Here is a 13,866-nt window from a genome sequence, read left to right as displayed (position 1 = left end):
GTTGAGTAGGCCGCCTGCACAATATCATGGGAGTTGAGGGACCCCTGAGTCCAGTCAGCCAATAGAAAAAGCAGAGTGAAAATAAATACCCTCTAAAATAATCACTGTAAAAATATTGTTGAGAATTATAACTTACTAATTGATGTAATATTCATATTTTCAACCAAAAGACAGTTTGGGCATGGACAGCAGGAATGAGAATGCAATACAATAAAGTAATGTAGGGTCTGGTGCTACAGAATTTGGTCTTGTGCATCAGAGTTCACCAGACCCCAATAATAATCTAGTTACTTTTTAATTTGAGTTTTGTATATATTTTTGCAAACTTTAGTTGAAGGCAATGTAAGTCACACATGGGGCTAGTGACTAATAAAGATTATACAGCAATGGGGAATTAGTTGGATTCCTTAATGTAACAGAACAGCCAGTGTTCTCATGTAAAAATACTTCATTAACAGGTGGAGATGATCCTGCTGGGAGATGCTAAGTAGCTCCTCCTGATGCACCATTGTGTTACTCCATGATGATCAAGAGCAAGACCACCTACGGTACTGATTGTACAGTCCTGAAAAAGGAACCCAAAGAGCAGAAGCCAAACTTGAACTTTAGCTGAACATTGTTATTTGTTGTTTATTTTCTCCAATAAAAAAACCAAACTCCAGGAAGGAAGAGAGTTTTGACTCCACACAGTGTATGGACTGTTTTAGAGCAGGATGAGAATGGTACCTACTCATACTTAGTATTACTAAAGCTGAAAATTTTAACTCTAAATGGTGAATTTCTAATTTATTTTTAAATATGCTTGATTTAGCTACCATTAGTTTTCAAGACCTAAATTCAGCTCTTTGAAAGTGATACTTGTAATTTGACTGTGCTGCATGCTCTTTTTCCCCCATCATTACCAAGAGGTTTATATCCCAATAGTGGCACTATTTCCATAATAGACATAAAGCACAATCAAAGGAACTCTTCCATAAGACCATAATATAGCTGCAGGACACTGTTATATGGCTGAAAGCTCATGGATGGTGTAAATGTAATGATAGTCCCAAATCCTGCAAATATTTACATGCTGAACTTTATTTAATGGGACTAAACTTTGAAAGATCCAGGCCACAAACTATACTACTGTTAGATTTCCATAAAACACAAAAGATGCCTACATAATATAGAATGCCATCTATTAAAGCTAAAACAAAAACAAACTTTCCATAAGAGACTGGTTACGACTGTCTTGTCGCTTTCATACTTTAATAGTATGTAAACGTAAATTTATGCACCGATTACAATTATCTTTGTTAATCAACAGGTTTAAGGATTTACTGAGTATGCAGGTTATTCCACTGATAGTGTTATGTAAATAGCGTTTGATGCTAGCTGTTTCCACATGAGAATTAACAAACATTTGAGTTTCTCCTTTTGTACAAAGCCCTGCGGTCTTGACATTCCTGCATACAATAAAATATTTGAATGATATAATGCGCTGCTGAAATTGTATTATGTGATATATTCCTATCTACTACAAAAAGATAAATTAATTTTCTTAAATATAGACAAATGTGAAAATTTATGAATTCTCACATAAGAGTTAGTACTCATAACATAAAAAATGTAGTAGTCACTACTGAGTCATAAAGGAATTTTCCATTTGTACAAGTTTTTAAATAGTTTAGTTTATTTTGATAAAACAGTACTAATCTGAGTATATCTGAGAAATTTATCAATGTAACTTTAGACAACTTTTTTCAATTCAAAATATAATTTCTCTCTTTACTTTGTATTTCTTTTAGTAAATGGTACTTTAAATATGTAAATATTTAAGTTACAAGCCTTCTATACATCATAACCGTAACACATTTATATAGCAAGAAATATTTTAAGATTAAAAAATAGAAGATTAATAGTCAGGGCCTTTGTGATCTACGGATGAAAATATCTAAGAGCTAACAATGTGTTATTGTGTAAGTGCATGCATATGTGCAATAGGAGCACTATATACATTGAAAAAAATTAACTAAAATACAGTTTTAAATACCGTTTAATCTATTTTAGGTACTTATATGGTGACACATAGTAATATCTGAGCACTTCACAATCTTCAATCCATTTATCTTCACAGAGATTACTATTAACTTTATTTTACAGGTGGGGAACTGAGGCAGAGAAAGACTTGACTTGAGTCATACAGGAAGTCTGTGTGGAAGCAGGAAATCACATCCATAACTCCCAAGTCCCTAGCTACCTTTCTAATCACTGGACTATCCTTCCTCCCTTAAAGAGTATTAGTTTGGAAGCTGTCTTTGAAGTTCCCAGTAAAGGAAGAGATCCTCTGAAGTTTGTGTACCATATGGCAGTAGTTCTCAAACTTATTTAATTGCGCTCCCCTTCTATGTGTCTGTAGTAGTTTACATCCCCACCACCACACAGGTACATATACCGATTAAAAAAAAAATGCAACTCTCACTAAATATTAAAAACAGTAAGGCATTGATTCAAAACAGAACCAACGATGAACTGTAATAAGAGCAAAAGCAAAACTGCAATTGTGGTCGATGCTATGACACGGTGTACACAATTAATTGTAAGCAAACAGATTAACCTACAGTTGGCAATGACTTTGTATAATGATATGTAATCTTACCAGAAATCCATCGACATGCACAGCGCCATCTAGAGTCAAATGCATAGCGCCATCTGAGGGCCTGATATGTCTCAAATAATCAGCTTTGCTAATTCATTGTTGTGGGTAAAATGTGTGCAGTCACACACACACACAACACACACAGAGAATACATTACATGGCCCCCAGGGCGGCCCGCCTCCTCTCCAGTTTAAGAACTTCTGCCATATGGCAGGGGCTCTCAAACTTTTTTCCCTGAGTCCCATCTGTGTAGCTGCGATAGGCACTGCAGCCCACTATTAACACTTCTTGAGGAAAATTATTCATTTTAATTTTTACATACATATAAACTATAATACTGTAAATAAACAATGTACATGTTTCCTTTTCATTTTAAATTGCACAAGCGGACCACCCAGGTCCACAATTTGGGAACCCCTGCTATATAGTACCTGTTTTAGTTTCATCTGCATTCAAAAGGAACCAAAGATACATGCAAAATTACAAAGCATAGAAATTTCTCTTTTCGACTGAGAACTGGTGAAATCAATCTAGATACAAATAAAAGTCTCAGAACCCACTATATTCCTTTTGGAAACAAATTATTCTGACTGACATCTGCTTCCATAGTCATGAAACATCTTAAGTCTTGGAAGTAAAGTTTGTCCAGCTAGGAGTAGGGCACAGTAAATGCCAGACTAAAACTCCTGATGGCTGGCTAATCCAGGACAGAACCAATGTCCTACTTTAAATCACACAAATGTTTTCTCTAACAAACAAAACCTCCTTTTAGACTGCATAACTTAGACTTGTTTTAACATAAACCATCTCTAATCTGAGATTAATACTCCCCTTCATAAATTCATATAACATTTGTTTTAAAACATTTGGCAAAAATGAAATATGTACCAAAGCAGAAAAGCAGCAGGGCTTCAACAGTTGAAACAGTGTCCAATTGTTCATGTTCCGAACCTATGTAAATTGCTTACTGTGATGGTTTCTCTACTCACATATTAACCAACACACGCACACACTCACACCCACCTCTGTGAGCAATACTGACAGCAGAAACAAGTAATGTCATCCTATAAAAAGGTTTCAGCCAATACATATTGCTAGCTGTACTCTGGCACTAAAATACTAACATTAACAGCATTTGACAATTGAAGCAAACTAGTGTAGAATGTTAAGAAGCTGATGCACTTAATGTATTAGACACCTACTTCTGGTAGCACTTCTCACATCTAATGCAACTATCACTCCTAATGATTTTCGCTGGAACAACAGTTCATGCTCTCCATTGGAGTACAAAAGTATGGAGGTGTAAATAATGTTTCTAACCCTATCACGAGAGATCTAGACAATTATCACATTATGATTTTTAGAAAACTTTTCAAAAGCTAGAGTGTCTCAAAATGCATTAGTACTAGTTTTTCTGTCACACTTCTCTTGTACATGGTAACCAAAGTTTTAAAGGAAGAGTATAGGTAATAATACCAATAAATGTTAAGGTTCGTTTTAAAACTGCATCTATCTGTAAGTGCATAGCTCTGTAAGGGTTTTAAACTGCTGCCCGTTGCTGTAATATCTGAGCACTTTCCAGGTAAAATCAGTAGCAACAGCAAAGTGCCCAGTGGACTTCTTGGAGCCTTTGGCTCTCCTCCATTTTTGAGGTAACATTTCTGCTGGAGGCATAGCTTTGTTTCTTGAGTTGTTTGTTTGTTTCAGTGGGTGTTTGGGAAGATGGGTGGAGATTCAACATTATGAGTGTAATTCTTGCTATAGTGAAAAGAACATGTATGGATTGTCTACAATGTATGCTCAGCATACAGTTTTTCAAACTCGCATATCCTTTTCAAACGAAGAAAAGTAAGCCTTTGATGAAAAACTGCAAAATTCCAAAACTGACATTTTTGCCTACTTACAGACAAGATTATCTGGTTGTCAGTGGAAGTTGGATTGGGCCCTAAAAGTCAACACAAAGGCTAAAAATGAGCCTTTCAGTTGGAATAAAGTCAAGCCTCAAACAGGAAACATTTTTTTTCACCCTTGCCAAATATAAATTTTTTAAAAGAGCTGTTGGAAAGATTTTGCTCAAACGTCCAAGAAACTTCAAGTTTGGACAGAGAGCAAGCACAGCAAATTTCAACCCAAAAGATTAATATTATGGAAAAAAGTTACAAACATGAAAACAGAAGGTTATAAATGAAATTATTTTTACAAATATAGTAATATTGGACACCACCAACTCCCTCATCTCTATTTCTAATGTGATGCACAATTTATTGGCCAGACTATCAAATCATCTTTTTTTTAAAATTATCTTTAATAGATTTTAAAATTTTAAAAAAAATTGTATATTTTTGCATTTTATCTATACACACAATGACCACTTTTCTAAGTGGATGACATTCTTCAGGATGTGGTCCAAGATTTATACACAAAGACAAGACAAAAAAACACCAGGGCCTGGAGCTTGGGCAGAGATCCTCATGACAACTGTATCTGTCGAGTTTGTATTATTTTTAATAATTCGGAGGAAGACTACCAGCATATTTCTACCAGTATATTGTCTCAGAAAAAATTCCAAAGACTTGAGAAAGTTCTCAGAATTTCATTCCTGATATTTTCAAGATTAAACTACTAAGTTTTTGACCAAAGTTAGTGATCAGCCTCCAATTTAAAATTAAACATTTTTATAATTAATAAAAGTTCTGTTGCCAGCATATACATTCACGTAGCTGCCAAATTACTTTAACTTTTCTGATTTGGATTATGTCAAATTCAATTATGCAGTAACAACAGTGTTTCAATAAATTCATCAGTAGAAGACACTGTACTTTTCAATCACTTACACATTTATGCAACAATAAAAGCTTTCTAGAAGAAGATACACATTTTTAAAAAGACTTCACCATACTTTTCACATTTCTCTGCAGGATCTATATTACAAAAATAAATTTTAAATATTGGTTCTACTGAAGTTAATGGCAAAAGTGAGGCTTGACTTCAGTAGGCCCAAAACTTGGCTTTAAAGTTGCTCAGTACATCCCGTATACATATTTACAATACTGTACATAAAATTAGTAATTTTACAATATTTTTACCACAAGTGAAAACAGTATAAATAGAGTACACGAATGTGCCTGGCCATCACTGGGCAGTATTCTTGGTGAACAGCTGTCATTGCAAGCTGCTTACACACTGGTATATCTCTACTTATGTGTACAGTTATTCCTATCTAGATATCCAAGCATAGGTTAAATTTATATAGGAAGACTTTAAAATATTGTGGGGAGAAAAAAATCAAGGGGCTGCTTTAAATGAGAAGTTCTTTCCGCCAGTACCATCTTGCTTCTTATTAGTGAAGTACAGTACTACAGAAATGTACATGACAGATAACAGGGAGTCCGGTGGCACCTTAAAGACTAACACAGTGGTCCCCAATGCGCTCGCGTCCTGGCCCCTGGGACAGCACCCGCCGAAATGCCGCCGAATTTCAGCAGCATTTCGGCGGGGACACCTCTCGATGACGTCGCTTGTCGACGGCAAGCGGTGTCATCAAGAGGCGTCGCTGCCGAAATGCCGCCGAAATTCAGCAGTATTTCGGCGGGTGCTCCATCACCGCAGTGGTCCTTCATCTGGCGCCCGCCAGATGAAAAGGTTGGGGACCACTGGACTAACAGAAAGATGTCACTATCTGGGCAATATACTAGTAAGCAATTTTCCATAGTCACAATTGTGGTAGAAATCACACTTCTTAATAAACTGATGTATTCTGCAGTTCTGTTTTTATTGAAACTTCAATAAGTGGAGCACTTATTTTCTCCAACTACATATTTTCTAAATTGTGACTAATATATTAATCTAATTCATTCATATCACTTTCTGTAGCTCTTATATAATTATATATGCCTTTCAAACAATCAAAATTTTCAATAATTAGTTTCTGATACCAAACAGAAAAAACTGTGTTGTGTATGGGTTGTGGCAATAAACAAAACACTTCACTGATCATTTTAGCTTCTATAGCATGAATAAAAATGTAGCCATACTACAATGCACAACCAGTGCTTACTAAAGTTTTTGATCCTGTAAAAACAAAGTAAAAAACAAGTCTGTCCCTCTTAGCATGCATGCAATATATAACAGTGCATCACACAATTTCAAAAAATCCTATGCCACATGAACTAAAACAAACATTAGAACCTCATCAACAGGCAAATTATTAGTCATTCTGGTCTTTAATTTAATTTTAATTTAATTTATATCTTATTTTAAACCACTTATGTAAAAATGAAACTGTATTTACAGATGTTTATAAAAAATACAATTTCTATTAAATCTTACATTTCATGATCCTGTGGGTATTGCACCATATACTTTGCAATTATGTCATTTTTGCCATACTGTCTCAGACTTGCAAACTCTAGTGGCAGTATCATATAATTAACAATACAGTTCCAGATTTTGAATAGTAAATTTTAAAAATATGTTTTCTATATTAGAAAAAAAATCCTGTGGAAATAAATTCAACTAAATATAGTATACGTTAGATACCCCTCATAGCTGACCACGTGAATACTTTTAGCCAAAACACAATTTTATGATCAGACATATTTACAAAGTGATGCCTAGAAGTCAAATGACATGTTGAAGAAACAAAGGACTTGACAAAAAATAAAATATACGACAAGAAAAAACACATACATGGGCACTTACATTTGGAGCATGACTTCGTTCAAGAATATGCCATCCACTAGAGCCACATATTCCTCCAGGTTGCTCCCATTTCCTCCAGCTAAGGGTCCAAATGTCTTAACCTAAAATATAATCATCGCCATGACACTAACTCCACTTCAATCTCTGCAGCTAGATATTTACCCTTAAAGAAATGCCATTTGTGAAAATTAATGCTTACCCAGGTGACAAGAGGGCTAGACATAAACTGCTCCAACAGGGGTGTGAATATCTCATTCTCCATTTTATAAAAAAAGGCTAAAATCAATGTGGCTCCTTTGCTTCAAAAAATACAGATTTGCCTTCTTTGTAGCAACTCTCTAAAATGCTCCAAGGATTTAGCAGCAGCAAATGAACCCCATTTCTCCAAAGCAATATAAAAAACAGTGCATTGGCAACTGGGATTTATCCTCTTCTTTTAAAAAAAAAAAGCAATCGAAAGTCCATCTAAATTAATTTCAGCCTTCCCATTGACGGGTCTCTCCCGCTCTACATAGTGAAGAGGAAGAAGGAAGGATGGAAGGAAAGAAAGGAGGAAGGCTGCTGGAGTCTACATCAGACCAAAAAAAAAAAAACCCTCCAGGCTACCACAGCAACTCCTCATTCAGCGAGGAGGGGAAGCCCCAGTTAAACTCTCCAGGCTAATCGGCCCCCAGAGCAAGGAAAGGAGGAAGTGAGGGGCAAATACCACTCAGCAGCCTCCACCTCAGATTAAAGGTTGGGCCGACGAGAGGTACAGCCTCTGACCCCGCTCCCACCCCCACCAGTGTCACAGGCAGCCCAGGGATAGGGAACCAGCCCCCTCAGCAGCGAAGGGAAGCTATTGCTAATCAGTTCCCCTTTTTAGCCCCCGCTGTCATCAACTGAACTGCGACAGAGAAGGGACAAGACCCCTCCCCACACGCACCCTGCCTCGCCCCGTGATCTCGCCCTCCCCCACGCCCGCTGCTCTCGCAGTCTCCCCCCCCCCCTTCCCGTGGCTCCTCAGCGCCCCACACCCCTCCTTGCTCCTTGGTGCCTTGCTGCTCCTGAGCCCCCCTACCTCCCAACAGACTCCTCAATCCCCCCTGCTTCCTTGGCTCCTCAACGTCCCGCTGTCCCTGAAAACTAATTTCCTTTGCAGGAACCGCCACTCTTCCCTTCTCCAAGTAACGGCCAGCAAGCCCCAATCAGCCCCAGCACAGCCGCATCACACTCTCTATACGCACTGCTCCAAGGAAAGCAAGAGCGCATGGATCGCTAGCTGCTCTCTGCAAAAGCGAAGAGTAACCCTCCGCCAGCCTGTTCTTCCCTCTGCCTCTGGATGGTGGTGGAATTGAGGAGGGGGATGGGGGAAACCGCTGCATGGCTCGCGCCCGCGCACACGATTTCGGCACGCGCAGTGCAACTGCGGCAGCGGAGACGCGCGTCCACGGAGGGGCGGGACGGGGCGCGGGAGCGCGGAGAAGCTTCAATGGACTGAGAGTGAGCGGAGGGTACCTTTGCCCTCCGGCTCCTCAGGGGATGGACTGCTCTGCCTGTCCCCCTGCAGAAGGAGACTGATTCAATTTGACTCTCTGTGGGGGAAAGGTGTGCGAGGGAAGAGGGGGGGTGAAACCCCAGCTCCCCTTGAGGCGAAAGAGAGGCGCTGAATTCTCCCATTTCTGCCCCTTGTGGATGAGGTGGTTCAGCCACGCTCATAAACGTGGATCATAGGGGGTTTTTTTGAGGAAGGGGTCCTCTTTTTTTTTTTAAATATAAAGGTGAAATTGAGATATAGACGAAACCAGTCTGCTTGAACTTGGGACAAAGAGGGGAAGGAGGACGATCTTGTTAATGATGACAAGCAATTGGTTCACCAACGCTATTGTCCTTGTGCTGTCTCCTCTTTCTTGCGCATTCAATTCTCACCTCAAGCATTATATTAATATAGGGGATTTTATGTACTTAATATACTCAGACTGTATTGTATTGACAGAGCAGTATGCAAAATCTCAGACTAAATCCGACCACTCTTGTGACAGGAGAGAAATTTTAGCTGCATATTTTCCAGATAACTTTATCTTGTTTTTCCAGCACTCCAACATGTGTGTGTACACTTTCATTTAAAAAAATCAATTCCCTAATATGGTTGAAATTAAATGTTTGAAAAAATTCCAAATAGGGAAACAGATTGTGTTTTTTTAACCCAAATGTCTGGATGCTGTATCTGTCCTAATTCTCTAAGATTAGGAAGGAAATCTCCCTTAATGACCTCTTCTCTTCTATACTAGAGAGGATCACTCTGTAAAAGAATAGAAGAATAAATTATTGGTTGTGGGGAAAATAGTCTTTAAATCAGATTTCAAATAAAAGAGATTTACTGGTAAATTATTAACACACAACAAAAGTTGTAGATTTGGGTAGCTTTGCTTTGCAATGATGAGATTTCATCTCTCTGCAAATCAGTCATGGATGTATACAAAGCAAGGTCTTCCTTCTCTCCTTCCCTCCCAAAACCAGATGAGTAGGGAGGTTGTATTATTAGTTTTGCCATGAAATGGGAATAGGCAGGAAAAAAAGTTGTGAAGTCTTGGACCAGAGTAAAGGTCTGGTGATACATGAGTGAAATAACAGCCAATAAACTACTAGCCCTTAAAGACAACTACAAAAGGATTTTTGTAAAAGCCTGAATAGCTAACCGGTAAGCTCTCTGTGAACTATAAAGCATTTCCTGGGAATTAAAGACTGGCTAGGAGGAATTGCTGATACAAGGCTCAGCTACAGGTTAGTAACACCACTTGGTCTTCAATTCCTGGAAAATGCTTTGTGCCGACATCTGTGTTGTTGTTATTATGAGATGAACATTTGATGAAACAGTTTTAAAAGTATGTTTTGTTTGGGTTTTTTCCAGCCTGTGTGTTGTATGACATCACTGACAGCAGGAGCACTCACTTTATGCATGTTCTGGGCATTTCTAGATGATGAGTATACTTTGCAGTGTTGTTGTAGCCCTTTTGGTCCCAGGATATTAGAGTGAGGTAATATCTTTTATTGGACCAACTTCTGTTAATGAAAGAGACAAGCTTTTGAGCTACACGAACATGAACAAGGGCTCTATGAAGCTCGAAAGTTTGTCTCTTTCATCAACAGAAGTTGATCCAATAAAAGATATTACCTCATCCACATTGTTTCTCAGTATACCAGCAGTCAGGCCACTGAATGTATGGTATCCATTTTATAATTTATTTAAGAAGTCCATTGCAAATTGGTGCATCTCAACAAATGATTCATAGTTAATTACAAAGGCTGGAGGTGTAGGCAAGGGAAAACCAACACATAAACAAAATGGGAAAATAGTAATGTATTCTTTTTTTAGAATAACCACACAGTAAAATTGCCAAGCTGTTATAATTGCAGTAGTTGTGAAACTGCAAATTCAAGAAAATTTACCTTGATTTCTGTTATACATCTTCAGATTAGCTTCAGAATTAATTACTGATGGGTTGGTCATTTATCGTTGCAGAAGTGGCTGCAAAAATAGGGACTACTAGGGGTTGTTTTATTGACAGTGTTGCTCAGTATGTATATGATAACTGATAAGACAGCATGGTGTTAGGTACAAATACACTGATGGTACCCAGATATGTACTTCTGTCTCAGCCAATCATGGCCACTCCATCTTGGCACTCTTTCATTGCTTCATCAAGATTGAAGAGTGACATAAAACAGTTAGTTGAAACTAAACCACTCTATAGGAAAGGTATTGGTGGTGGGATGGGGAATTGTGTGTGATGGCAAATCTATCTACTAACAGGGTTTGCAAAGATACAAACTGTGGAGGTTTTTTGACCACATACTGAAATATAGAAATCCAATTTTTAGCAGTTTCAAGAGGGTTTTGTTCACCTCTGAAACATTTAGAAGTTGTGACTTTTCTTTTATGGCACAGAACCACATCACTGAAATCCATGTCTTGCAACCTGTAGGATGGATTTCAATAATGCTTTTCATTTGGGGCTACATGACTGGTTATTGTATAAATAAGCTGTAGAATTGCTCCATGACCTTTGCCAATAGGCTTCAGTAATAACTGAGGAGTTTGGCAATCTGTGTTCAGTGCCTATTGAGTGAATGCAATTCTAAGTCTTAGCATTTCAAGCCATGAAACCTATGGTTTACTTTAGGAACTGTTTTCTACTCTACATCCTGCTACATCAGACATAATGTGGTTGGAACTGCTGTTCACCTCTATACATGATGTAGGAATGATGGAAGGTACTTTCTCTGTCCAGGATCCATGGGATGCTCTTCTCACTGTTTGCCTAAGTATACTCTGGCATCCTTTTGGACAAGAGTCAAAAATTTATTTACTTGGTAGTTTTATACCTATGGTTCTGTATAAATAATTTGTGCTCCAATCTGATCACCCCATTTCAAAGCTATATAGCAGAATTAGAGAGGTTGCAAAGAAAGCGGATTAAAATAATTTCAGATATGGCAATATTTCCATGTGAGGACAAAATAGTAGGAACTGTTTAATTTAGAGAAAAGATGAAGAAGGAACATGTGAGGGGTATATAAAATAGTATCAAGTTCAGTTAGATGCTCCTATTTACCCTCAAAACAAGTTAAAAAAAAAGGACATTTAATGAAATTAAAAGGCAATAAATTTAAAACTGCTAGAAGAAATTTAAAAAAAAAACATAACACGGCCTTTGGAACTTGTTGCCACACAATATCAGTGGGTCAAAGAGTTAGCAGAATTCATACCAGGAGTGTATGTTTTTACGGATGAGTATATCCACTGTTACATTAGGTAAGGCAAAAATAATAAGGCACATAAGCCCACTTACTTGTATCTCTCAATTATTTTTTAGCTTATCTACTGTTCTTCTTCATTTGGTACCTACTTATTCATGGAGCCCAGTCTCAGGTAGCATGCAGTGGGAGAGGCTTCTGTCTGGTTAGGGAAAGGGTAGAGTTGTGGAGCGCACACTTTTCCACCATTCTTCTGCAATCCTTCCCCTCCCCCATATACCAGTTCAGGGACCCTCCATTCACATAAAGTAGAATTAACAACCTGCCTCTTCATACGTACCTTATTTTAACCATCTTACCTTATGTGAAAAGTGTTGGTACCAGCTTCATGGGATGTACAAGTTAGACAGATTTATGGGGTCAGGTACTACGGGCTTCACCCTGCACTCTTGAAGTAAATGGAAGTTTTGCCAGTGATTTCACTTGGCACAGGATCAGGTAGTTAGAATTTTGAAAGTTCTGAGACATACATAGGTTTAGAATTCAATCTCTTTTTGATTGAACTGTTCTTGGCTTTATTTATTTAATTTAACTCTTTGAGATCTTTGCAATTTCAGTTTTTATCATTTGTTAGGTTTAATTTATACAAAAATCAGTTGTTAATTTATGCCCCTTGATAAAAGTTTTTAAGTGCCCAGTTCTGCAGATTGCTACTTATGTAAGTGAGAGTGTGCAGGATCAGTTTCATACTATTTTTTCCTTTTTAAGCTAATATTCCTCCCACTCCTCTCCTGTTCTAAAAAACCTTCCACAACCTTCTAAGCTTTTCTTTTTAATTTAAAAATTTAAGGACATATGCAAACTTTCTACATACATGGCAAGTGGCTGTCAGCAACACTCTAAAGTCCTCCTGCAGCGTGGTCTGCTAATTTGGATGAAATCGTAGACATCACTTTAAAAAAAAAAAAACCGAACAAAATTATACTTACCAGCAAAGATCCATTCTACTCAGAATTTCAAAATCTGCCTTAATTACATTAGTTCCTACCGGTCTCCTACAGGGTAGGATTTAGTTTATTTTCCTGTCTTCTCCATGGAATAGGAAATTTCATAGGGGGTTTTGTTTTGTTTTTCAGTTAAACTAAGTAGGAAAACGTTTAAAGCATTATTTTAATTGTAAAATAGAGATATTTTGATATTTTAAAATAGCTTTAAGGATTATTGATATTAAATGTTTAACTCTTTTAAATATTCCAGAGCCAAACATTATCAAGAGTATTTTGTATTTGTTCATTCAATAATCTATCTATATGCAGACAGAGGAAGGAAAAATCCTGTTTTCAGGTTTATATTGTCTAAAACAGATCTGTTAGTACTTAATACAGTATGTGACCTACTATTGCTGAAAGAACAGCTTTAAGGATTAACCTTTTTATTTAAAATGTAGTGTTGTTGTGTAAATACATTTGTTATAGAAGAGAATTTCTGAGCCATAAGAACATTAGTGAGTTTGAGGCACATATTAGGAAGCTTCTAGAGAGAGCATTATATAAACATAGGCACCCATCATCTCAGTGGGACCCCAGTCTGCCCTCTTATAAAGAATACATTCATTAGAACCAGGACTGGCACTTCAGAGTAAATTTCTGCCCTGATTCAGCTCACTCCTAGGGACAGTATAGCACAGGGGTCGGCAACCTATGGCACATGTGCCAAAGACAGTACACGAGCCGATTTTTAATGGCATGCTGGGGCCTTCCGGGACTCCAGTGAGCCATTAAAAATCA

The 13,866-nt window shown here is 37.7% G+C and overlaps 1 protein-coding gene across 16 annotated transcripts in view; it reads right to left on the bottom strand.

The window, feature by feature from the left end:
- The window catches only part of CCDC88A (coiled-coil domain containing 88A), a 374,196-nt gene extending 365,469 nt beyond the window's left edge, over positions 1-8,727 (bottom strand). For 9 of the 16 annotated variants that reach the window (XM_039529475.1, XM_039529472.1, XM_039529474.1 and 6 more), the window contains exons 1-2: positions 8,569-8,727; positions 7,343-7,443 (exon numbers count right to left, since the gene is read on the bottom strand). In XM_039529475.1, the coding sequence (XP_039385409.1) occupies positions 7,343-7,443; positions 8,569-8,706 (239 nt within the window). In that variant the 5' untranslated portion in view covers positions 8,707-8,727. Of the gene's footprint in view, positions 1-7,342; positions 7,444-7,541; positions 7,850-8,402; positions 8,531-8,568 lie in introns of those variants that run through there. The other 7 variants (XM_039529477.1, XM_039529476.1, XM_039529464.1 and 4 more) reach the window with 3 other exon arrangements.
- Between the last annotated feature and the right edge of the window lie 5,139 nt (positions 8,728-13,866).

The sequence above is a fragment of the Mauremys reevesii genome, linkage group 3 (genome assembly GCF_016161935.1).
Source record: "Mauremys reevesii isolate NIE-2019 linkage group 3, ASM1616193v1, whole genome shotgun sequence".
NCBI classification, from domain to species: Eukaryota; Metazoa; Chordata; order Testudines; family Geoemydidae; genus Mauremys; species Mauremys reevesii.
The sequence above is the reverse complement of the archived record's forward strand: the minus strand, read 5'-3'. Positions and strand labels throughout refer to the sequence as shown.